This window comes from Pseudochaenichthys georgianus, chromosome 13 (assembly GCF_902827115.2).
Source record: "Pseudochaenichthys georgianus chromosome 13, fPseGeo1.2, whole genome shotgun sequence".
NCBI classification, from domain to species: Eukaryota; Metazoa; Chordata; class Actinopteri; order Perciformes; family Channichthyidae; genus Pseudochaenichthys; species Pseudochaenichthys georgianus.
The window spans coordinates 36307403-36330473 of NC_047515.1; the positions used below are offsets into that span (position 1 = coordinate 36307403).

Below are 23071 nucleotides of genomic sequence, written 5' to 3' on the forward strand. Positions count from 1 at the left end.
GATCCTATGTGTAATTTGTGGCACAATTCAAACGGGATCGAAAGATAACTTTTCTCCCTCCATTGACTTCAATAGATAATTTTTCCGAAATAAGGTCCCATGGAGCTCCCCCGGAAAGGGAGGGGCTTCACCTCTATATGTCCAAAACACGTCAGGCATGTTTTCTGATAGCAACTTTCTGATAGGGCCGTGGGTGTGAAGCCAGCCCACATTTCAGATATTACGTCATACCGGACGCAAATCTGGATCAGCTCCGTTGTAGCCCCGTTTTTAGAGATTTGGGTACGGAGGAAAAGAGAAAGGGTTTTATTTTCTGACGCTGCGTGAGTTCCCCGACACACCGGGGACACATCTTCATGTATAAAAGACATAAAAACGTGCATTTTGCATGATAGGTCCCCTTTAAAACATGTTGCCGCCCTCACCAGTATCTACTCTTGTAATAGTTTCGAGATGTTTTGATCGTAGAAACACTTTTTTTATTGGACAGACGCAGCAGAGAGATAACAGGAAATGAGGGAAGGGAGAGACGGAGATTAACAGATGTTTCTCTTTTCCTAATGAGCTGCACTTCTCCCTCCCAGTGCTCACTAGAGACAAGACCGGTCCAAACGTCCTGGAGGAGTTATATAAACAAATATTTATTGCAGACATTATGGATACCTCAAGAGAAAATATCAATAACATATTTTTACTGTGATGTTTGTTAATAACATTGTCATCCTAGTAATCCACAATCTTTGGAAATATAACAGTAATCTAATTACATCTTTTCTTATGAAACTGTAGGGGAATACTTAGTGGTATCCTGATTACCCATTACGGTAATCCTTTACTCCCCAAGCGTGGAAATGCAGTACAGATTGTGTGTGTGAGGTTAACGGAGCAGCAGTCTGTTTTTCATCACTGATAAAACGCTACAAGCGTTTTGGTTTGGTGGGTTATCTAAAGTGCTTCATAGCGTCCATATTTAGACCCCCTCCCTTTTGCCCTGAGCTCTGTCTGGTAGCTTCGTCTAACAGTTGATTTCACAATAATCAGGGGAGTTTTAGACATGTGTGTGTGTTGAGCAATTGGGGAAGAAGCAGTCACTAATCCGACCGTATACATGTAAATTTGTTCCCCTTCATACAACATTTAAAAACATGAATGAACTGTCTCTGGCATCTGGCTGTCTTTACATTACATTACATGTCACTTGTTAGACGCTTTTATCCAAAGCGACTTACATGCTCAATACTGTGGGCAATCCCCACAGGAGCAACTTGGGGTGAAGTGTCTCAGGGACACAACAACATGCTGACTGCAGTGGGGTTTGAACCTGCTGTGACCCCCTGATCCGAACACCAAGGCACAACCCACTGCACCACACACCTCCCCTTTACAAGGCTTTCAACCGATTCATAAAAGTTGTGATCCTTAACGCTTCAAATAGATAAGGCCATAACAGCTGATCAAAGGCCTTTGCAGCGCCTCACCTTTCCCACCGGAAGAGGGTTTTTTCAGAGAAATATCTATAATGTTCGTTTGGATTTCTGATTCTGATTGTGTTTTGGTAAATGGCAGGTTCAACATCGAGCCCAGTCTGTACAGCCCGTACTTCTCTCTGGGCGCCTGCATGGAGGGTCTGAACCATCTCTTCTCTCAGCTGTACGGCGTGTCCCTCATGTCCGAACAGCCGAGCGCCGGAGAGGTCTGGAACGAGGACGTCCGCAAACTGGTCTGTGCTTAATAATCATATCAAGATATCTGGGATAAAATATGTGTCCTCTTAAATTATATGTATAGTTTACAAATGCTGCTTTAGTTTAACACATGAAGTAAAAGCAAACAGTATTTTTGTTGGCCTGTATATTCATGTTTCCTGTGTGTGTGTGTGTGTGTGTGTGTGTGTGTGTGTGTGTGTGTGTGTGTGTGTGTGTGTGTGTGTGTGTGTGTGTGTGTGTGTGTGTGTGTGTGTGTGTGTGTGTGTGTGTGTGTGTGTGTGTGTGTGTGTGTGTGTGTGTGTGTGTGTGTGTGTGTGTGTGTGTGTGTGTGTGTGTGTGTGTGTGTGTGTGTGTGTGTGTGTGTGTGTGTGTGTGTGTGTGTGTGTGTGTGTGTGTGTGTGTGTGTGTGTGTGTGTGTCCACAGGCTGTGGTTCATGAGACGGAGGGATTATTTGGATATATCTACTGTGACTTCTTCCAGCGGCAGAATAAACCTCATCAGGTGTGAACACGTTATCATGTTTAAATCTTCTTGTTAGTTTCTCCTTTGAAATAAGGGCTCATAAAATGTAGAGTAGAATAAATACTCAAAACTGTAATAATGTATTTGTTTATTCCACACATGGCAGTTATTTTAAAACAAAACATGTACACTTATACTGGTTGTTTTTTTATCGCGCATGGTGGAAAGGAGCATGGAGAACACAATCTTATTCGACCTGCCCCTTCTTGAAAACAATAATACAATAAATAAAAATGAAATAACCATTAAAAAGTAAAATAAAAGCAATATTCTTTCAGTCACAGTTGCTTACAAATACTGAAACATAAAACCAGAACACAATCAAAAGTCAACTTCATACTGTCTAATTACATATATAATCTATATACATATGTTGATTAAAAACAAAGTAAAACATAAAGACAGAATCAGAATACCTTGATTCGTCCCACATAGGGGACATTTACGTTGTTACAGCAAAAAGGGAAGATCGAAACTAGACTATTAGATAAAGGGCATGGAGGAGTCTTCCACGGCCCCATCTCACCTTCATCCTCCCCCCCCCTCCTCCTCCTCTCTCTGCAGGACTGTCACTTCACGATCCGAGGGGGCCGCTGGCTCCAGGAGACGGGTAAGTACCAGCTGCCGGTGGTGGTTCTGATGCTGAGTCTGCCCCATCCCACCCAGAGGGCTCCCACCCTGCTGACCCCCGGCATGATGGAGAACCTCTTCCACGAGATGGGCCACGCCATGCACTCCATGCTGGGACGCACCCGCTACCAGCATGTGACAGGTGGGGAGGGGTCACTCATAGTTTATATTAAGAGAGATAAGATAAGATAGAACTTTATTGATCCCAATTATGTTGCAGCAGCAGAAACAGACATGGCATTGTACAATAACAATTAAAAGACAAGAAAGTAGAAAATATACATGTTGAATATACAAATTAACAATAACAAGATATAAAGCAAGGTATTGTATATACATAAGTATGTGACAGATGGAATATTAAAGTGAATCAATATATACATGTACAGTGTGATTGTATTCCAAGAGAAACTATGGAGCTACACAAGCAACTTCAACAAACTCCTACTGTATACATTTGTACTGTTCTAACATATTCATATTCATCCATTTTGTGTCTACTACTTTTATTTTATATATATATATGATTATATAAGTGGGTGTACACGTGGGAATGTATGCATATATACATGTATTTATATATTTGTATTTGGCATGTTGGGAAACAGAAATGTGTTCTCTCTGTCTATTATTAGTAAATTAAGACATTATTATTGATTATAAAGTATTTTGTATTGTTCACACGTTTCATTCATCGATGGATATACTGTGTGTGTTCTGATATCCGAGCCCTGACGTCTCTCCTCCAGGAACCAGATGTGCGACTGATTTTGCTGAAGTCCCGTCCATCCTCATGGAGTACTTCGCCTCCGACTACAGAGTCGTCAGCCAGTTTGCACGACACTATGAAACTGGACAGGTAACCGTAACCCATAAACCCATGAACGAATGAGTTAGGATTTCACCACCTTCCTGTCCCCTGGTCTGGAGGTCAAGGTTTTTTTTTAACGTGTTACTGGTTGTCGGACACAAAATCAGTATTGTTACCCTGAAATAAGTCACCCCACTGGTGCATTTAAAAAGTGGTTGCTAACAAGTGTCTAAATGAGACGACTAAACGTCATCACGCCCAACATTAGCCGCCTTTAGCTTAGCGGATATCCTGCTGAACAAAACGTGTAAGTATCATAAAGAGATTTGATTCTGCTATAAACCCAATGAAAGAAATCCCATTGAGCCAGCGAGATGCTTCCTTAAAGAACAGCCTAAGCCAATACGTCATCACTGCACCACTCTATAAAGTGTAAAGGTTTTTAGAGTGATATCGTCCAATACATTATAATTATAATGATATCAACAGCTCCATTTGCCCAGCTGATTTTTATTCCATATTTTATTCCTCCATTTCATTCCATTGCAATGTAAATACTTTTATATTTTTAATTATTTTTAATATATTTCCTGTTCTTTACCTGTGTTTTTAATTCTTGTTTTTATGCACCACGACACAAAGTCAAATTCCTCGTACGTGTAAACCTACCTGGTAATAAACCTGTTTCTGATTCTGATTTGTCGTTTTCTGAAAAGGCAGACCTGTTTGTTATTCTCTTTCAGCCTCTGCCTAAGAGTATGGTGGCTCGTCTGTGTGAGTCAAAGAAGGTGTGCGGCGCTGCAGACACTCAGCTCCAGGTACAATCGCACAACCTCACACACCTTCACAGATATCTAAAAGTATGTTTCACTTTTCAGATAGAGTTTTGAACAATGTTTTTTAGCTTAGGAATAGGGTATTTTATTCTGCTGCACAATACTTAATTACACATTCAGTTTTTCCTCATTCAATTCTCCATTAACTTTTAACTGCGTCTTGTTTGGCTTTTTTTTATTTTATCTGCCATCATGAAACCTATCTCTTTCAGATATTTGTACGTAACATTTTTAAACATCATATTAAATGTTTTGTATGATTTTAACTGTTAATTATTATAAATATTATCATTATCAGCACTACTATTGTTTTTGGTTTTTTATATATAGGTTTTTTAATTATTTATATTTATTTATTTCGACTTTTAAGCTGGTTATTTTGACAGGAATAACACTTCTTCAAAATTGGTAAATATAGGAAATTCAATGTCTAGTTTTCCCAATTTCTATGCAATTCTTTACCCCTAACTCTACCACTGCAGTTCACATTATTAATATATTTTTGATGTTGTTTTTTTCTCTCTGGGCAGATTTTCTATGCCGTCCTGGACCAGATCTACCACAGCCAGCCTCAGAACCGCTCCACCACAGAAATCCTGCAGGAGATGCAGAATAAATTCTACGGCCTTCCTTACACGCCCAATACGGTACAAACATGCCGTCTTCCTGCCATTTAACACTTTACTACTTTTATACTGTGCCTTTGAGATCCATTACAGTCTTCAAGGTTTGATCAGGTTCGATCATCGGGACCCTCTTGAAAACGAGATGGTGCATCTCAAGGGGTTTATCCCAATCAATAAAAATGTCTATATATCATTTAGGGAACTTCTGCTCATGGCTCTCCTTTCACTTCTCATTCATATTACGTTGTTGTCTGTTAAATGTACTTTAAATGGAAAGATGTACGGTGGCCGACCGGTGCAAACGCGCGACAGCGGCACAAAACCTTTCCATTTGCATGTGTTGTGGTACACTTGTGTTTTTATATTGAAGCTCCAGGTCATTTCTCCTAATTTAAGTGTTTGGGTCAGTTGTAGCACGTATATATATGCATCTGTCGGCCACTGTACATTTGTCTTTGGCACCAGCAACTAAAACAACACTCCCTATACACAGCGCCACATACAGTTCACACACAATGCACTAAAAAAGAGACTTAGTGGCTCCCGTAGTGCCAAGTGGATTTTTCTTCAACTGGTGTGTAGTCCATTCAAATATCAGAGCATGAAACACAGTAGTATAAACAACAGATACATTAGTATACACTAAAAATAGGGGTTAGTTGCAGTATGTCCTAAGAAGCATCCTTGAGGCTTGGTGAGGGTTAGTTGAAAGGAGTCACATCACAGACTGAGGAGTCCTCTTCCCTTTCTCTCTGCTTTTATATCTCTTTCCCAGGCGCAGCAGCGGTTCAGGGATTAAAGCCCTTTTTTCTTTTTCTTTTTGCAGCCCTGCTAAAATAACAAAGTATTCTTTGAATGACTTCTCCCCGGGGGGAAATATTTGAAACTCTTCCTCCCGGTGCTTTAATAAAAAATGAAAAGCTCTCTCCCCACTTTTGCAGCTGTGGGCGACGGGCTGAGGCCTGGAGGGAGAATCAGACGCACACGGTCACACTTTAGCCAGGAATGGCCTTCATATGGCTTTTACTCTGGGCTATAATTATGTGGGAACGCCATCAGGAATAGAGATTAAAGAACTTCTGTATACCCTCCTTAAACCCAGTTTCTCCCACTCTTCTTCTTGTGTCCTGCTTTGTTGCTGCTTCTCTGGACATTTATGCCGTGTAGTTTCCCCCCACTGTCGTTCCTCTTTAACGTCTCAAACCACACTGAAGCAGACTTCTCTCCTCAGCGTGCGCGGCAGGATCAGTTTCCTCATTTGAACTCCACAGAAACGTCAGATGATTGCGGTGTAATTGGGTCAGAGCAAGTGAAAACAGATTTGTTTAGATCCTCCAACGACCCAATCCACTTTAACTTTTTTTATATAAACTTGCGGCTCAGTGTCTCCCTCTCTTCTTCTTAGGCAACGTGTCCACCGCAAAGTGAACATTTGAGTGTCTAATAGGTTACGGAGAGCTGCAGATGATAAACATTGGGGTGATGCTGACATGTGTATAGTTTACAGAGTGGGGGCTATCGTTTCCCAGCAGAGAGAGGATCAGCTGTGAGTAACACAGACCACATGCTCGCCCTTGAGTCGAAGATAATATTTGGAAATAAACGGCAGAAAGCAAGATGTTCCTCTCGCCTTTGTTGACATTCCTTTAATCTGCGATTCTTGGCTCGGCTCATCAGGGCCATCTCTCTCTCTTCTTTAATGAGCACATGTAATCCCCCACTCTGTTGTACAAATGTGGAAATGCTGCCGGAGCCTGAGAAACTCCACCGGCGGTTATACGAAGGCTTAAGATGCCCTCACGAATGGCCCGATGTTGCTACGATCACAGCCGAATTTGAACATTTCCTTTATCGTGTGTCCGTCGGGTTGTTTTATTGCACAACAAAATCATGTAAATATATTATGTAAATAACCCAATTTGTGTTCTGTGAAACTAAAAAGGATATAATATATTATTTTGAAGGACAGTTGACAGGAAGTTGTTGTTGCTATGGAAACAACATTACGGAGAAAACGTAATATTTTCTACATATAAAGACGGATAAAATAAAGAACAAAGTCTGAAGATATCAGTACAGTATCATAGTACTGTAACATAATTGTTTTTGTTACTTTCATTGCAGTTGTATGTCTTAAATGTAATGTAAATGTTGCGTTCGTGTGTGGTTCGGGGCCATCTTCGTGCGAAATTCACAATTCCATATTCGTGTGTCCATCGGGTGTCAATTCCGGGACAGTGTGACAGGGGCTTTAAGGAGTGCTTGTTACTGCACAATCAATCATTTTACAGTATAATTATTAGGAAGGGTGTTTAATGCAGGACTTTAACTTTTGAATGAAAGGAACAAAAGGTGTCTTTAATCTCACTTAACCAGAGGAACAGAGTAAAAAGCATACGTGCTGACTTTGTCTTTTTTTATGTATGTATCAAAAGACACACCACCCTCTTCAAAAAGATGACATTAATCATTTGATGTGAGGCAAAGCGGTTGGAAACAAAGAGGACGTATGTCAGAGCGTGACACAAAAGGCCAGAGGAAACTGACTCAAAACCTCTTCAAATGAATGTCTGGTTCTCCCATTAGATGATAATATAAGAAAGAGTGGAGGATGTGAAACTAAAAGTTCCTTTGCTTGAATTCATTTAGTTTGTATGCATCAGAAAAACTGTTTTATCAGTTTAGATGAGCTACTCTAAACTTCATGACACCGTGTTACTGCTGCGTTAAGCTGACAAAACAAACTGGGTCTGTTTTAGCTGGCTCGAGTTCTCTCCTCTCAGGAGAGCTGTTTACTCTTATTAAAGTCACCGCAGCCCGGAGGAGACTCCTCAAGTCGACACTCAGGAGCTTAAGCTTTTTGAACGCTGTTGGAAAGAGGGGATGAGCTCTCAAACAGCTGTCAGAAAGTTAGTACACTTTGACATCCAGCCACATCATTGTGAAGGTATTCATCCATAATGAGAGTGTATGTGAAATAGAGCTTTTATGTTGACAGGTGGCTTTTAGTGATGCTGTTTTCAGATGAGTTGCAGTATTTTCATTTAAAGTGGACCTATCATGCTATATTTGAAACATATATTGTAGGGCCATACCTATATAAAACATGTCTGTGAAGTTTATTTTTCAAAATACCAAACAGATCATGCATTTTAGCCATGCCTCATTTCGCTCTATTTGCTCTTTTCCAGCCCTGCTTTTGCAAGGGCTGATTCTGTGACTACAGCGCCACTTACAGGCCTGGCATATGTACTACAGCGTCTCCAGCGCTTTCGAGCGGTCTCTCATTCCCCTGATAGGTGGAGAGTTGCCCATATAGGCGGAGCACCCCTTTTCTGACGTCAGAACAATTCAAATAATAATCAGATCCATTGCAGCCCCGTTTTTAGAGATGTGGGTATTGAGGAAAAGAGAGAGGGTTGTGTTTTCTGACACTTGGTGAGTTCCCTGACCGGGGACACATATTCATGTATAAAAGACGTACAAAAGTTCATTTTGCATGATAGGTCCCCTTTAATGTAGAAGGACTTAAAATGGCTTTATAACAGCTCAATGCAATGCAATACATCATAGCTTTATATATTTTAAATTGCTATAGAAACAGTTTTACTGCCTTTGAATGAACAGTTTTAATCACAATGACATGCACCAGAGTTTTCTTTCCCACAGGTAATGCGTACACAAAGACAGTACATACATCATTTAGATTTAAACAATTATTTCACTCGAGTATAAATCATCACAAGTTATTTCTGTTCTGTGAAGGTGGAGGGAGGCGTCTGCAGTCTGTTAAGGTTTTGTTCACCGTGGCAGCTGCTGTCTTTTCAAACAGGCTGGATGTTTGAGCGTTCGCCAGCTGAATTCCCCCACAGCCTGCAGAGATCATAAAATAGCTTGGCGGGGGGTTGGGCGGCCTCAGGCTGAAGAGAGGAGAAGGGGGCTTTTCAACCATTTAGGAATTTCCATGTTTGGTCCTTTTTAAAGGAGGAGCTGGCAGGTTGTGATTAAATGTTGAGAAATTGAAGTCTATTTGTTTCACCGTTTAAATATCAAAGTTTTATGATTTATATTTCATTGATATCCACTTCAGTTTTAGTGCTGGAATTAAAACTGACAGTTCCCACATTTACGGCTTTCACATGCTGTAATGTCCTAGCGCTGATTTATTGTTAAAATATAACACATAGTTTAAATCTGCCATAATTTCTCCCTCGGTTTGCTCTTCCACTTCCTGTCGGCCGTAGAAACTGTTTATCCAGATTATCTTAAATGGGCCCTTTTGGGGGTTTCCCTTTGCTGTGGTGTTCTATAGGTTTGTGTGCATGTGAATGGTCTGCAAAGGCTCAAATCCCTATGTTCCCTCAAAAGGGAATTTCTCTCCGACACCCACCTTTACTTCAGTAACATAGTGACATCATGTAACACTCACGCTTCTATTGGCTAGTACTCCAACACATTGCACGTGATAGGCTACGGGACATCTCTAAGTGGTTGACCGAAAAAAAGAAAAGATAAAAGGGGCGGTGGTGGCGAAGTCGACTTGGCTTGGCAACTGGAAGGTCACCAGTTCAAGTCCCGGCAAGACCAAGTGCTACCGAGGTGTCCCTGAGCAAGGCACCGTTCCCCACACTGCTCCCCGGGCGCCGTTCAAAATGGCAGCACACTGCTCCTAACACTAGGATGGGTCAAATGCAGAGAAACAATTTCCCCATGAGGGATTAATAAAAGTCCATCTTATCTTATCTTACCAATCACAACAGAGCTGGCCAGCTAACCAATCAGAGCAGACTCTGGTTTCAGACAGAGGGTGAAAAGAGGTGCTGCAGCACAGGCAGTATGAGAACAGTAAAGAGCATTTTGAACATGAGCGCATGGAGACATGTCCCTGTAGAGACACTAAACACTAATATGAACCTGAACCTCAGCTAAACATGTCCTCTTTAAGACATCCTGTATTTTCGCAAAAATGAAGGTGATAATGTTGAATTTTATATATCATTCCCTCCATAGGCGTGGCAGCAGAGATTCAGCCACCTGATTGGCTACGGAGCCAAATACTACTCCTACCTCATGTCCCGCGCCGTGGCCTCCATGGTGTGGAAACAGTGCTTCGTCCAGGATCCTTTAAACAGGTGAGGCACGGTTAAAAAAGGAAGTGGGAGCACAAATGTTCAGCCTTACTTCATTCTCTTTGTGGTTACCTTACACATTGTGCTAATGCTAACAGTCACACCACAATGTATAAGCGCAATGTCAACCTGTTTGGAGACTGGAGTCCGCCTCCCCTGCATTCTGTTTTAGCCGCTTGACATTGAACATGACGTTATTATGATACTCATGTCTGCTGTCTGCTTTGATTCACACACACTCACTGCTCCCCTATCACAAGTGTTCGCCCCTGGACATGACACAAAAGCTTTTTGTTTGGAATAACGATGCCTCAACGGTCTCTCTATCAGGGGCCGCCCTGCAGCGTTTTCCCTCTGTCTCTCTTAGCTGTCTCCCTATCTTCCTTTCCCTCTGAGATTGTTTTAGTTTCACCTGTTGTTGTCAGATCTCTGTTTCCTGTCACCTGTCTGTGGTGAAAAGGCAGCTTATGGGACTTGGTTTGAAGTCGACTTATACAATCTCCTTACCTCTTGTCCTTAACCTCAGCAATAAACAGTTAAGGAAAGAAGTGAAGTAACATTCATCAGGACTTAGGCAAAGAGACCGCGGTGACACTGGGAGACGTAATTATGATGGAGGACGTTACCGATCTGCTGTTTCCGTACAGAGGACTACAATAAGACATCTCGATACTTTGTTAAGCCTTCCTATCGTCGTTTTATGCAGGCGGAAGAGAGACACATATATTCTTCATCATCACCATGGTTGGAATTGAAATTAAGAAAAAGTAATGGTTGCTTCTGTATGATAGTATTAATCCACATGAAGCCCGATGAGTGCGATTGTATACAAATATCTCAAATAAATGAAGAAATACAACTTTATGCAATATATGAACAACTTGTGAGGCCTGAACATCAATTACTGCGCATATAACCATTCAAATATGTTGAACAAAGTTTAAGAAACCCTGCACAGCTCCGACTGAACACTGAAATGTTTTTGATTTGTATTTTTTCAGGGAGATGGGTGAGCGCTACCGTCGGGAGATGCTGGCTCATGGAGGAGCCAAGGAGCCGATGCAAATGGTGGAAGGTAACGAATCATTTCCAACACTTTTCCCCCCCCCAATAGTTAGTTATTAACACCGTGTCTCATCTTATACATGTGTGACGATTAAATATTGCTTTGAATCCTCTATTCCTTTAAATTACCACTGTTCAATAGTAATTCAGGATTCAAATCACCCCGAAAAGTTTGATGAAGTGGTTTGGGTTCCATCAGATCTAGTAATTGTTCTTCTAATAGTTTTGGGGGGCTCTCATGTCACCTTTTGGCCCCACTGCCTTGCTGCAAGTCTTCTACATTTGGCTGTTTGGTGCTCTAGCAGTTTTAGGATTACCAAGAGTTCCACTGCACGTTTTCTGTCAGGTCAGGTATTAAGGTGTCAGTCTGTGAGCACCAGTAAAATGGGCTTAGTGTAATTACTGTAACGTGATGCTGGAGGATTTGTTTTGCCTGGAGGCTCGTCTGCTCTTCGATGCATTGTCTTTCAGCAGCCTCCTCTGAAAACGTCCTCAGAAACATACTGGTTGCATTTTGTGGAAGAGAGTTAGAAGGTTAGATGAAGAAAGAAACCACATTTTAGATTTTAGTGTACTAGTTGTTGATTTGTATCCCTACGGTGGCCAACAGGTGTAAACAGCTCTTAAAATGTCCATTATGAGAAATGTGCTGCAGCAAACGATACAAATGTAAAACACAAATGTGCCTTAGCGCATGCAAATGAAGAAACAACTTCACCAACGTGATGAAACATACGCAGCATTTACTAAAAGTGCTGCAGAAGCAAAACGCTGCAAAAAGCTTAGACCACGGGGGGCTTGTTGACGTTCAGGAAATATAAAGTTGGCCAACTGTCACTGTTGGAGTCTGTTTCATTATTCTAAGTGTTTTTGTAGGTTTCCAACAACAGTGAAAGTGAGGGGCAAAACAAGCTTGCCTCTTTTTCCCGCGGCGTCCGCATGGCGCTGTGTTCTCACTGGAGTCAGTTGAACTCGGACCCTTGATGAGACTTTATGATAGATTTCCATGATTAAAAGATCTCCTCACAGTCTTCCACCCTCACTGCTGTAGGTGGTTCTCACCTGAGGGGAAGTTTAGTTTGTCATCAGACAGAAGCAGCTGTGAGTCCATTAGTCAGCTTGTAGTTTTTTCAGGTGCTGTTGTGGTTTGGCTCACTCTGTAGCAAATATGTACACATTCACACACCTCCCACAGTGTCCTATCTTTGTTTACAAGAGCAAACCAGAGACTCTGCCAGTCCTGCAACTCTCTCGGCTCTGAAGTCAGTTATTTGATATGTTGAAAAAAACTCTTACCTCAACTACTTCTTTTAAGCAAAGACAAAATCCAGAAGGCAGACAGACGGATGATTATGGGTTTGAGCCCTAAAAACTGCCGAGTGCAAGGGTGCTTTCCCCTTTGCGTTTAACCAACATTTTTCAGCCAGGCTAGAACAACTTTGATCCAAAATATCTCTACATTTACTGAATGGATTTTCATGAAAAGTAATATTCCCCTCTCAGGAATAGTTTTGTAAAATGTGATTATCTTAATCAAATACCTGCAAAACTAATGACATTCCAATCAGCCTCCTAGAGTGGCGCCGTTATGAGTCCTACAACCCTGAAATGAGTTAGCATTTTACCACTTTTTGTTCTACGACGTAAAACATGTCGGTTGTCAACTGATGTCAACTGATGGATTTAAAGATGGCTGTTGCTAACAAGTGTCTAAACGAGACGACTAAACATCATCACGCCCAACATTAGCCGCCTTTAGCTTAGCCTTTTCCTCCAGGGTTCACTACAGAAATACGTCATCCCAGCACCACTCTATTGCGATCGCAGAATTATAAATGATAGATAGATAGATAGACCTTTATTAATCAAAATTCATTTTCCACTCGGTCGTACACACATGCGTTTTGAGAGGTCAGAGCGGAGGCAGCCAGTGTAGCCGGCGCCAGTGAGCAGTTAGGTGCCTTGCTCAAGGGCACTTCGGCAGTGGCCCAGGAGGTGAACTGGCTCCTCTCCAGTACCAGTCCACACTCCGTATGGTTTGGTCCGATCGGGACCCTTCGGTCCAAAGTCCAACCCCCTACAGACTGAACCACTGCCGCCCCATACAGTAGATACTTTATTGATCCCAATTTGGGAAATGTTTGCGTTGCAGCTGCATAAAAAACAAACAAGGCAATGTACATAAGAGAAATTAAGACACAGAAATAAACAGTCCAACATTTTTCAGAAAGGTGATACAAATGATGTTGAATTATTTAATATTGCAAACAAAGGCTAATACCAAAATATAAAACCACCAGACTCATAAGGATATTAAACACATTAACTTTTTAAAGAACGTCCATACACATTCATCTGTTTGCATTTTGCTAATTATTTATCTAATATATCATATTCCTTTTACTTGTATATAGACTCTTTTGCACTATTTCTATTTTATTTGTATTTACTTGCACACCTCAAAACATTCTCTTGAACGTATCTGTTTTGTTTGTTCTATGTCCTAAATATTCATGTTGCACTGTTGGAGGAGCCTTTGACCTACGTGTTTCATTGCCATGTCTACTCTGTAGCTAATGTGCAAATGGCAATAAAGCCTTGAGCCTCAACGAGGATGTGGACTATATTCTGGCAGCTTTTAACAATTAAACTGGAGTTAATCATTTTGTCATTTTAGCAGAAGCTGTAGTTTATCTATATGTCACGACAGCAGAAATAAACGACTTCCTCCCGTTGCCCTCTGCCCTTCATCCTCACCTCCTCGAGCCAGCGTGTCTGCACAGGACAACAGAGGAGGAGGTGAGAGGAGAGGGAGGATCAGGTGACGTACAGTCAATCTCTCCCTCAGGGGTCACCTCCTCCCCCTGCATGGGATTGTGTCTGTGACAGATCCAGCTTCTGAAATTACAACCAGCAGCAGATAGGATCCTTGTTATTAGATCTACGGTCCAATTAACTGTTGTTGAACTGACAATATCTGCTTTTATAGTCCCGCTTTGAAGTGCGTGCTACTCTAATTATAGGCCAAGGCCCTGAATAGTTATCAGGGTCATATTGATCCCTCTGGCTCTCTTTCTGAACCATAAGTCATTTTACAGGGCTATTAAAATGTCTGCTTTGGGAATAATACTTTTCATTTTGTGACAGAAAACATGGATCAAATAAAATAAAAAAAAGCCTTGAAATGGAAAATATGTTAGTTCCAGTCTGAATAATTGGCAGTTTCCCGTAATTTCTAATAATGATCTTAACAAATTCCTCTCTTTTTATCATAATGAAATCTATTCCATGTCTGGAGAAATGTTCAAACGTATCTTTTATCCAGCCGACTTGCTGGCTACACGTGTCCTCATATTTCACCCTAACATCATGAAAGTTATTAAAGTACATCAGGGCATGTGTTGAAACATTTAGCGTTTATTCGCTCTGGGGTTGAGCGGTTCATTGAAACCATCTTGAATTCCTATCGAGGAATGGAAAAGGATTTGGAATAATAAGAAGGGCTCTTCTATATCTGAGGCAGTATTAGGGCCAGGAAGGACACGGTATCCAACCTAGTACACATAACTCTCTCAAACAAAGACCCTTGTAAATGGAGGTGTGTAACATTTCCCCTTGGTGAGGTGGTCGAGGGGGCAAGAGGTCACATGGGGAACCGGAGCAGACCCCGGCGAGGCTAACCAGAGGACGGTCTTTATCTGCGGGGCGGCTGCAGCTTTCCCAGGAAGCATGGAGTTGAAATGTAAACCCAGAGCAGCAGCAGGAGTGGCTGAGCAAGAAAAAGTGAGAATGAGGGGAAAGGGAAGGAGAGAGTGAAAGGGGAACCACAGAGAGGGCTTTCATGGCCCAGACGGTTCCCATAGCCCCGACGGCCGAGCACAGAAAATGGATCTACTATGGCTCGGTGGCCCGGCTCTTTGTCCCGGGGCAGCGTGGCTGAATGGTCCTTATGACCGCTCGCTAACCACTAATAAACCCCCAGTCAGAGCACGGTGGTCTGCACAGTCCCACAGCACTTTGTGACAGTGATGTACCGTCTGAACCGGAGGGGAGGAACCTCACAGAGAACATGTGGAGCTGCACAAATACATGATTTATAGCCTTTACTTAAAAACCAGACATGATTTGTGATGAAAATGATCGTTCAGTTCTCCATACAGCATGTTCAGAGCATGGATGCATAAAGAGAACTGGAAACAGCGGTGGAGGTCCTGGTCATTCCTTTGAGAGTTTCTCAGTGGCGCATGAAGCACAAAATGACCTGACTCAAGTACTAAAGTATACGTAACTGGGCCCATAGAGCATGCACACTAGCATTAAGCTTAAGCCCCGCCTCTTACCATTAACCACGGCCATTAAAATGCCCCGCCTCCAATCGCAGCGTCACAGGCATGGATGTATAATAAGAACTGGATACAGCGTGGGAGGCGGGGCCTCGTTCATTCCTATGAGAGTTGCTCATTGGCGCATTAAGACAAAATTGCCCAACTTTTGAGAGAGCGAAACGTCACGAAAGTATTCATATAATCATATAATCTGTTCTTATTGTGCATCCATGGGTAAAGGTAAAACTCATGTAGTACTGAACACGTCACATGAACGTGCCGGGCGGCGCGGTCCCGTGGGTTAGATCCGCGTTCATAATGCCGAGGAAAATAACTCTCAGAATAACGTTATTAGCACATTTTACAACTTGATGACCGAATGTTTTTAATAAGGGCTATACAAACGTTCATACTGGGTAGTTTATTTAGTTCAAAAAAAATTATCCAACGATTTACAGACGTCTCTTTCCCAATGTTAGTCAATGGGAAAAAGTGTTTCCGGGCCCAGCGACTGATACAGAAGTGTAGTACCGCCGTTTGGCCACAACGAATAGTTTCCTCAGAGTCCGGCGCACTTCCTGAGGGCTTGGTTACAGGCGGTCTCGGCTCAGTCCAAAGAATGGAGGGAATAGATTTGAACACAGGGTCGATATTTGATCGTAAATCAAACATGTTATTCACATGATACTCTGTACAACGACTCTGCACTGACTGGATCACACTCTATAAGTAGCTAAAAATCATATATTCGTAAAAACGTTCAAATATATTAAACCCTTTTGGATCCAGGGTACAAGCTATTCATACAGTTTGGACATATTCACTTCCATACATCTGATTGTGCACTTTGATATAGATTGATTTTATGCAATGAGTGGTTAGTTGATGTAGTTTTGAAGTGTCTATCCTCAATAACACTGCAGGTTTTTCTTCTTTTGTAGAAAGGGGCCTCCCTGTGCAGTTGTTTTTCATCGCCCTTGTCCTGCTTGCTTTCTGGGCCTGTCTTAAGTGTTGTTTGTAGAAAAAGCTTCCTGAACTTCAATGCAGTAATTACAGAGGCCGTAAGCCAGAGTCTGCCTGGAGGATTGACACCTCGACATGTTTCGAATGGTTACATTCATTGAAGCAGCCACAAATGTGTTTTAGAAACGTCTGATCGGAAACTCTGCAATGACTTAGCAAAATGTTTTATTCTCCTACAGGGATTGTGACACTACGATGGCTCAAGTTACTCCAGTTTGTTCCCGTTTTAAATGCATTAATGTGGCGCACTGCTGCTCCATTATTCAATTACACCCACTTGCAGGTGCAAGTGGGTGTAATTGAATAATCCATAAAAACAACCAATTAAATCCTGAAAGAGCAGAAAGCCAAGCCCGAGGGACTGTGGGATCAATGGCTCTTATAAAAAAGCTAGTCTCCGCTGAGCCTTCTGATTGGTTAGAGACACTTTCCAACTGTGCGCTTTATTGCTCTAAAAGCAGAATATAGTTTTATTTGTTTCAGCTATTCTTGCACGAAAGGTTTTTGTTCAACTTACTTCCAGTGAGCCACAAAATAAATATATGGGTTTTTGTAGAAAATCTGCACTAATCCAAAGGTTGTTTTGAAAAAGCAAACCAATGTTTAAAATGTTAAGGAGGCCCTATCATGAATTAGGGGTTTTCCATTTCCTGCAGTGTGTTATATAGGTTTGTGTGCATGTAAATGTGACCTGCTCCATCGAAATCAGTCGCATTGACCCGAAGACACATTTTGAGTTGTATACACGGTTGGAAAGAGGAGATTCCTAGCTTTCTAATGATATCAGGATTGTTTTTGTACTCCAAATATTAAGCGAAATATGTCACATTATATAATGACTGTCACAGAGTCCTCATTTTGAGAAAAAGGCCTTTAAAGTTTCCTCTTCTCTGGAATCCATCGATCTGATTGATTATTAGTGGAGCAAATGATCAAAATACTACGGAGGGAAGATATTTTCGTTTGGAGGGGAAGCTCGCGAATGTGTGTATACGTGTGTGCGTGTGTGTTTGTGTATTTTTGCGTTTGTGTGTATTGTGTTTGTTTCCCGGGGAAAACCCTCACAAGAAACACCGGCTGTTGTTGTGCCTGCTGTGGCGTTAAATGACTCCGTTCCCCGCTTGTAATTATGCCGTTACAAGCTTCAAAGTTATATTTATCATCTGAATTTGCCGAAACAAGTTTAATATTCTGAAAGCCAAGACTCTGTTTAATTTAAATCAGATGAAAACAAACTGTAAAGGATCCTGCCGTGTTATCTATGATTACTTTACTCTTACGTTCATAATGTCAGCCGGAGGGAGGGGGGCGGCGCTGCTGGAAGAGCAGAGTGCGAGTGAGAGGTGCCTGTCTTCGTCCCTTCACAAGCTTCAAAAATGTACTTATCGTGTGATTTTGGAAATAAAAGTTTCATATTCTGAAAGCCAAGACTTGGTTTGTTTAAAATCAAACAAAACACCCGAACCCTGAAAAAATAGTTTTTTACGTAAATCCACGTTTATTCTGAAATGAGCCGTTGCGACTTCCGACTGATTTCGATAGAGCGGGACACAAATGGTCTGCAAAGGCAAACATCTCAAAGTTCCTTCCAGAGGGAGTTTTTCTCCCCTGGTTTCAGACAGAGGGTGAAATGAGGTGCTTCAGTATAAAATTACCTTTTGAACATTAAAGGTCCCATGACATGGCTATTTCTACTGATCATAATTCCATTGTTGAGGTATACTAGAATAGATTTATATTGTTCAATGTTCCAAACTCATATCGGTTTCTCATAGAGCATCTCTGTATAGTATGTGTATTCACTCTCTGTCCTAAACAGCTTGTTGGAGCTCCTGCCCCCCCACCCCCCCACCCCCCGTTTCGGATAAAAGGAAAAAGAGTAGACTTGCATAATAAATAAAGAGTCCGGCATACATTAGTAAGAACATAAACAAATCATTACAAACAAATAAGCACAACAAGAAGTAGCATTATTTTAAAGAAATAATGCTACTTTAGAGAAAACTTTTTCCAGGCGGTAACTCCGATAAATTAACCAGCAGTAGCTGCAGGCTGCGCCGCAATTTGAAACATTTCTACTGAATCCATTCTCCCAGAGCTGTCATTACCCAGCCACATGGTCTTTATTTCACTGATACCCATCACCCACCACCCTTTAAGTAAATACACTATTCTGTTTCCTTGAGAGATGTTATCTCAAATTCTAGATGTACGTGCAGTTATAGAAACAGGACAGCTGAAGCTTGGGTTACAGAATAAGCCATTCACCAGGATTTACATGTTTAGGAATTTTGTTATTCAAGCAGCTGGCATTAGTGGAAAAGCAGAGAGGTTGTACACTGTTGACATTCAATTAGTTTCCATTTCTCACAGGAGAGAATCGCTTGTCTGTTTTGAGTGAACTCTTTCAGATGAGAAGAAGTGGAGCTAAAGAAGAGTCTGTGATTTCCCACAGCAGCTTAGAAACATTGTGCAGGGAGACAGAAAGAGTACTGCACTTTGCCCCCCCACAAGTACTCTTGAAGTACCCTCGAGCAAAGTACTTCAGTGCCAACAGCTCCGATGGGGAAAGCAGAGTTTGGCCTAAAATGTGCATTCTTATAATCAGCCATTTGTCTGAGGATACAGCGAAGAGAGTTCCACTGTTATTTAAAATACTTTTATTTCACGGCTTAGTTGAACACTTGATTCTGATTGGTCAATTTAGACATTCCAGAGGCCTGCTATTTTACGTAAGCAGACCGTTGATAAGGAAGATCAAGGGAATATGTGAAGTCATATCACTCCGCAAAAAGAAGTCCGGTCAATTCAACGTCAGGTGTGGACAACAAACATAAGTCTTCATCCGTCAGAATACGCTGTGGAATACTTTTTGAATATTGTATTTTTATCTTGTCGAGAACAATAATCTTTGGATTCATGATGGCTAAACTTCAAAAGAGGTTCAAAAGACAGAGAGCTGGACATCAGAGAAATCAACAGAAGAAGACAGAGAGGAAGTAAACACTTACGGGAACAGCAGAAGAAGACAGACAGGAAGTAAACACTAAAGGGAACGGCAGCAGAAGACAGACAGGAAGTAAACACTAAAGGGAACAGCAGAAGAAGACAGACAGGAAATAAACACTAAAGGGAACAGCAGAAGAAGACAGACAGGAAGTAAACACTTACGGGAACAGCAGAAGAAGACAGACAGGAAGTAAACACTAAAGGGAACAGCAGAAGAAGACAGTCAGGAAGTAATCACTTAGGGGAACAGCAGAAGAAGACAGACAGGAAATAAACACTAAAGGGAACAGCAGAAGAAGAGAGACAGGAAGTAGGCTTGTTTGAGACATTACATTACATTGCATTTAGCTGACGCTTTTATCCAAAGCAACTTACAATAAGTGCGTTCGACCAACAAAATACAAACTTGAAGAAAACAGAATCATATAAGTACATCAGGTTTCATAGAGCAAAAACATTTCAAGTGCTACTCAACTGGCTTTAGGTAAGCCAGTCCTTTATTAGTATATAAGTGCTTTGTTAATAGTTCTATTGCTCGAAGTGGAGTCGAAAGAGATGAGTTTTCAGTCTGCGCCGGAAGGTGTGTAAGCTATCTGCTGTCCTGATGTCAATGGGGAGCTCATTCCACCATTTTGGAGCCAGGATAGCAAACCCACGTGTTTTTGTCTGATGGGAACTTGGGTCCCCTTCGCAGTGCGGGTGCAGCGAGCCGTTTGGTTGATGCAGAGCGGAGTGCACGTGCTGGGGTGTACGGTTTAACCATGTCCTGGATGTAGGAAGGGCCAGATCCATTCGCAGCATGGTACGCAAGTACCAGTGTCTTGAAGTGGATTCTAGCAGTTACCGGAAGCCAGTGGAGGGAGCGGAGGAGCGGAGGAGCGGAGTGGTGTGGGAACATTTAGGAAGGTTGAAGACCAGACGAGCCGCTGCATTCTGGATGAGCTGCAGAGGTCGGATGGCACATGCAGGTAGACCAGCCAGGAGGGAGTTGCAGTTGTCTAGGCGTGAGATGACGAGAGCCTGGACAAGGAACCTGCGTCGCTTTCTGGGTCAGCTGGGGACGCATCCTCCTGATGTTGTAAAGCGTGTATCTGCAGCAGCGGGTTGTAGCAGCGATGTTTGCAGCGAAGGACAGGTTGTTATCTAGGATCACACCCAGATTCCTTGCAGTCTGAGTCGGGGAAACAACAGAGGTGCCGATGTTGATAGTCAGGTCAAGAGTGGGACAATCTTTTCCCGGAAGGAAAAGCAGTTCAGTCTTGTCAAGGTTGAGCTTGAGGTGGTGAGCAGACATCCACTGAGAGATGTCTGCTAGACAAGCAGAGATGCGTGCGACGACCTGGGTCTCTGAGCGAGGAAAGGACAGAATTAATTGGGTGTCGTCAGCGTAGCAGTGGTATGAAAAACCATGCGGGCTAATGACTGATCCGAGCGAGTTTGTGTACAAGGAGAAGAGGAGGGGACCAAGAACAGAGCCCTGAGGGACCCCTGTAGTTAGTTGAAAAGGGTCGGACTGTGACCCTCTCCAAGTAACCCTGTAGGTGCGGTCTTTGAGGTATGAGGTGAGGAGGGAAAGTGCAGAGCCTGAAACTCCAAGTTCTTGGAGAGTGCGAAGGAGGATCTGATGATTCACCGTGTCGAATGCAGCAGACAGGTCCAAAAGGATGATGACAGAGGAGAGGGATGCTGCTTTAGCAGTGTGCAGTTCCTCAGTGACAGCAAGGAGGGCAGTTTCTGTGGAGTGACCTGCCTTGAAACCAGACTGGTGCGGATCCAGAAGGTTGTTCTGATGGAGATAACAGGAGAGTTGTTTAAAGACAGCGCGTTCAAGTGGGCGGTGGTGGCGAAGTCGATAGAGACTTGGCTTGGCAACTGGAAGGTCACCAGTTCAAGTCCCGGCAAGACCAAGTGCTACCGAGGTGTCCCTGAGCAAGGCACCGTTCCCTACACTGCTCCCCGGGCGCTGTTCAAAATGGCTGCCCACTGCTCCTAACACTAGGATGGGTCAAATGCAGAGAAACAATTTCCCCACGGGGATTAATAAAGTATATCAAATCAATATCAAGTGTTTAAGACAGGAACGGGAGGCCTGTAGTTTATAACATCAGACGGGTTGAGAGTGGGTTTCTTTAGGAGAGGGTTTACTCTTGCCTCCTTGAGACTGTTTGAAAAGTGACCAGAAGTTAGAGAACTGTTGATGAAATGGGTGAGAAACGGTAGAATATCAGGAGCGATAGTCTGAAGGAGGTTTGAAGGGATAGGGTCCAGAGGACAGGTGGTGGGGCGGGCAGAGGTAATGAGGGTAAGAACCTCACTTGGAGAGAGAGGGGAAAAGGAGGTCAGTGTGTGGGTGAAAGGAGGGTCTGGTGACCCAGCGGTGAGTAAAGGTGAGTCAGAAAAAGCAGAGCGAATATCATCAACCTTTTTTTCAAAGTGGTTAACAAAGTCGCTTGACAGAAGGGAGGAGGGGGAAGGGGCTTTGGGGGGGTCTAATCGTTTTTTGGGATTGGAATAGGAAGATTGGATCTTATCTTGAAAGAAAGTACTTTTTGCCTGCGGCTCGCCTCGAAAGTAGACGAGAATAGCCGATCGCAGCCGGGGGAGGTCTTAAAAAGCTCGCCTGAAGTCGGACAGCTCGGAGTCGGCTTCTTCATCTTCTTCGCAAGTACCATTGTCTTGAAGTGGATTCTAGCAGTTACCGGAAGCCAGTGAAGTGAGCGGAGGAGCGAGGAGGAGCGAGCAGGAACAAATACCAAATTTGTTCCTGCTCAAGATTAGATTCAACTTTATTGTTATTGCACATATTACAGGTACTGAGAGAACGAAAGTTTAGCTTCTAACCAGGAGTGCAACAAGCAGTAAAGTGAAAAGTAATGTACACAATCTACAGAATAAAATATAGAATTAATTGAATGATGAATAAACAGTGAGGAGGGGTATGAATATATATACACAGCAGCCTGTGAGCAGTATGAACAGTGTGTATGAATATGCTAAGATATATAAAGTATTAAAATGGTAAGCAGTGAGTATAGTATAACATATATAGATATTAATTTCATGATGATAAACATTGTGGAACAATGATGAAAAATAGGAATGGATGTGGCGACGTAAAACTGACACAAAACAACAACAAACTTTTGCCGAGCCAATTGGAGAGTTTCATCAGCAGCACGGGGTAAAACCCACCAATGAGCGCTCAGCTCGAGATACCAGCGAGTCGTTTCCCATCAAGCATTTCGCTTGATGGAGAGGAACTGCGCCGCCTCGCTGCGGGCGTCTTTGTCCCGCGAGATTTCAACGTCTCATGTAGGCGAGCCTCCAGAGCAAGTCGGACAAAATGACTAACCATCATGCAACGCACTAGCAAGACGTTGATCGCAAC

At 42.5% G+C, this 23071-nt stretch overlaps 1 protein-coding gene across 1 annotated transcript in view; it reads left to right on the forward strand.

The window, feature by feature from the left end:
- LOC117457785 (mitochondrial intermediate peptidase-like) overlaps positions 1 to 23071 on the forward strand; it is a 38849-nt gene that overhangs the window by 8246 nt on the left and 7532 nt on the right. Inside the window, exons 11-18 of the mRNA XM_034098012.2 lie at positions 1567 to 1720; positions 2131 to 2208; positions 2794 to 3001; positions 3609 to 3718; positions 4414 to 4488; positions 5037 to 5153; positions 10143 to 10264; positions 11263 to 11336. Coding sequence (XP_033953903.1) covers positions 1567 to 1720; positions 2131 to 2208; positions 2794 to 3001; positions 3609 to 3718; positions 4414 to 4488; positions 5037 to 5153; positions 10143 to 10264; positions 11263 to 11336 — 938 coding nt within the window. The remainder of the gene's footprint in view (positions 1 to 1566; positions 1721 to 2130; positions 2209 to 2793; positions 3002 to 3608; positions 3719 to 4413; positions 4489 to 5036; positions 5154 to 10142; positions 10265 to 11262; positions 11337 to 23071) is intronic.